Consider the following 3963-nt stretch of genomic DNA (forward strand, 5'->3'; position numbering starts at 1 on the left):
GTGAGCGGTAGGTAGAGATGTGGTAGGTGGCGGTGCCACATTACAAAATTGCCCTTTTACCTTAGTTCATTAATTGGGGGTCAAAATAACAGATTTTTTTGTAAAAAATCAAAGTTGCGATACATCAGGTACATGAAGAAACAAGGCACCAAAAAATTTATTAAAAACATATAATTTGGTTTTAGTGAAGTTCAGACAATAATCTTGCTTTCATTTAAAGAAAAATAACTACCACCTGTTAGACCATTCTGCCAATGCCTTGTTATCCTCGTAGTGATCAAAGTTATGTGTCATCCCAATGAACAAAGCCTGCTTCGGCCTAATTCTCTTAACAGCATCAAGGCTCTGTAAAATGGGGGTACTAAAAAGTAGGCAACCAAATTAAATGTATTGAAATTATGGAAGGAATTTTGAGATTCAGAGATAACCAAAAAGACCAAACCTGCTGCAAGCAGAAGTGGGTGTTGTGAGAGCCTTCCTGCTCAATTAAGAGATTAGTTTAGATAACTTGGGGAGAATGAAAGCAAGCCATAAAAAGCACTCATACTGGCAACCAGATATCAGGAAAGAACAAAGCAGCACTAAAAAAAAATATAAATTATAGATTTTAATAAGTGCGGTAGTGTGTCTACAAATTCATTAATCACTCCAGAACTTAGTAGCTAAAATAATAACAACGCAAAAGCTAAAAAACGAAATTTTCCAGGTTCAAGATTGCACAAGGTATTCTGGAACTATCAAGTTATTAACTGTTGTGTAACTTACATACAAAGCAACTAAGAGTAAATTAAAGCATAAAGTCCCGTTTATCAAGTCCAACCTTGAGCAGAAACATACACAGGTGAGCAGAAGACTTTAAATAATATATGTCAGGAACCCAGATTGTTCTACACGAATTCTAAAGCAAAAGGACACATAGATTAAAAAAATTTAAATAAACAGGAATCCCGGAAAAGTCACTATAGTGCCCCCCCAATACTCTGTGTTGTGTACCGTGTCTGGATGCAAACAAGCAAACTTATGCATTGAGCTGGCATGCCTGATGGTATAATTGAGTCGGTTATGATTCTATGGATAATATTTATGCAAGTCGGACACTGACATAGCTCATATATACTCAAAACATCACACACAGCATAATTCGTGACCAACTTTACCTGATAAAATCAGATGAGCAATGCCTCAATCACACACCCGATATTTCTACTAGACGCCATAACTTTGCCTTGGTCCCTAGCCCACAAATAATCAGATTTGATTTTTTTATATAGTACTCAGTGCCGTAGGGTATATTTTCTGCATTGAGTTTTTAGTGTTCTCCAATATTATCTTATTATTATTTGCATCTCATTCAATGTGTTAGGACAGGAAAACATTGTGAAAATATAAACTTAGAAAGGTTCTCTAAATTTAATAAGCAGTGTACGTTCACGTGGGTTTTTCTTAGAAAATTATTCCCATCCTTCGGTTATAAAAAGGAAATTCTGCAGTGAATAATGCGCGTGAAAAAATAAATTTCACCTCTAATGAGATGTCAGAGGGCCATCTAAGCATTATCACCTTGATGCTTCTTTGATCAGCCCCCTTTACCCTATCCACTAGGATTGCTGATGGCGCTGCATGTTACACCCTAATTGCACTGCAACACCCATGTCCCATTGTGAGATCGCAAGTTGCACCATGCACCCTAATGTGATGCATGACTGCTAAACCATTCTCATCCTCTCTCTCTCTCTCTCTCTCTCTCGCTCACACACACACACACACACACACACAACACACACACACACCACACACACACACACACAATTTCATGGTCTCTCAACCTCATCTCAATAGCTCAAAACCCTCCTTAATCACTGATGTCACCATTAAATTCAATGGTATCAAATTATCTATAATGGTTGCCATTTTGCTTCCTTATTAGTTCTCATGTCAAGCTTCTTTTTAATACTTCACCAGAATGCCATAAGACCCCCGAGGTTGCACAGTGGTAGGTGCCCGACTACACTGTTGTTATCTATCATTCAACAGTCTTGAACATTTTACTGCCTACATTGCTATGTTTCCAGATTTTGTGAAGAAGATGCGGGCATCTTAATTTCCCAAAATTTGAACAAAGTAATAATTGAAGAGGTTGCACTCTATTCGAGAATATTTTCTCTTCAATATAACAATATTCAGATCCAATAATAATATAGCACACTAAGGGAAACAAAATACTTCAATATGCCATTTTGCTATTGATTCAACCATATGATAGAAGAAAAGAAAAAAAGAATTTGATATGAAACAATTTTATCAATGCCCTCTCAACAAAGTAAGCAATCTCAATTAATAACAAAGTCAAAGGTTCCTAACATTAGGATTTCTCTATCCAAGTTTTTTTTACATTATTAAATTTCAAATCTATAACCTCCACCTCCAAAACAACTTTCATTCACAGCCAACACTAAAAGGGGTCACGAGAACTATAGATGTGGTAGCTAGAGTGTAGATTGCCACAATGACACCTGCAGTAGCTTTTCTTTCCGCCCTCTAAACATTATCCAGAATGTTGCTAGAAAAAGTTCCATTATCCCTTCATTATTCTGCAACCTACTTCAATTACTTCCTCCTTTGAATCTCTCCCTATCTCCCAAGAATATTCTCATCGACTACTTTAACAAACATCTCTCAATATCAAATTTCATCTTTTTCTTTAGATTCACTCCAACTCGCTTTACTAATATGTCCAGAAATTTAGATTCAAGTGCTTATTCTAATCTGAAAACTAATAATCACTTTTCTTTAGATACAATACAGCTCTCTTTACTGATATGTCCAGTGTTTTAGATTCAACTGTTTATTCCCATATTAAAAGTAATCGTAACTACTTTATTTCTTCACAAGACTTCTCCATTTCTTAGCATTATCATTGATAGTTTCCGTCTCCTATTTCCAGAAAGAATATTGTACATTCTTACACATATTTTTCTCTCCTAGATATTTTATGTCTCACATATCCTTATAAACTTATTCAGCCCCATTTATTGTGCTTTATAGGATATCAATATGAATAAAATGACTGATGGTGATGTTGAAGCTGGCAAAATCTACTGCATGAAAATAACATCATGTTTGTTCTCTCTTATAGTATTACTTCGTATTAATGGCATTGCTGTTGAATCATCTACCTCCTAATAGACTTTTGATATATTTATCCTTATCTCTCTCTGAGAATACCTATTCTAACTATGAATTGGGAAAACTCCATCATGTGTTATTCCTACCGCAAGTTCTATCTTCCTTTTATGTCACCACATGCAAACACATTAGGTCCTACCTTGTCAGTTACTCATTTAAGATTCTTTTATTATTTAGGAATCAACTTGCTCGAGATCACAAGCTTTCAATATATTACAGTTTTTTATAATTTTTTGTTAAAAAATCCATTTAAACTAACACTTGACGCACTTGTAATGCCATAAAATTTATAGTCTCAATTTCACTTTTTTTTTTGAAATTGTAATTACTCATCAAGTTTATTGCCTACAAGCATTTCAACATAATGTTGTTCTTGAAAGCAAAAATTTCATATAACTTGATTTGTGAAAAAAAAAACATTTATATGAACGTCACTCATCAATTATGGGAGAGGCAATCTTGAAAACATGTTAACTTACCAATTGTATCCCCTCAATCATCATCACTAATCTTTCACCATCTTTACTCTTTACCCAGATTAATTTGTTTTCCAAATTACAATTAGGGCATTTAGTTGTGTATATTTTGTTCATCCATTTAGTTCAACAATAGTTTTCTCATATCATTAGGTACTTATTTATCAAGTTGTCGGCACAAAAAAAGGAGAAAGGAAGAGATTGTTTGGGGGGCCGCCCGTAAGAACCTGTCGGCAGCCGGAATCGAAATCTCATCGCCCGCTTCGGAAGGACGTTTTAATTTACGTATATATATATATAT

General features: G+C 34.8%; 1 protein-coding gene across 3 annotated transcripts in view; it reads right to left on the reverse strand.

Annotated features, from left to right (window-relative positions):
* LOC110039161 (putative hydrolase C777.06c) overlaps positions 1-3963 on the reverse strand; it is a gene marked incomplete at its 5' end in the record, with an annotated part of 47495 nt that overhangs the window by 18758 nt on the left and 24774 nt on the right. For 2 of the 3 annotated variants that reach the window (XM_020744124.1, XM_020744125.1), the window contains 2 exon segments: positions 236-345; positions 443-478. In XM_020744124.1, coding sequence (XP_020599783.1) covers positions 236-345; positions 443-478 — 146 coding nt within the window. 3 annotated transcript variants of the gene reach the window in all.

Source organism: Phalaenopsis equestris, unplaced genomic scaffold (genome assembly GCF_001263595.1).
Source record: "Phalaenopsis equestris unplaced genomic scaffold, ASM126359v1 Scaffold235604, whole genome shotgun sequence".
Taxonomy (NCBI): Eukaryota; Viridiplantae; Streptophyta; class Magnoliopsida; order Asparagales; family Orchidaceae; genus Phalaenopsis; species Phalaenopsis equestris.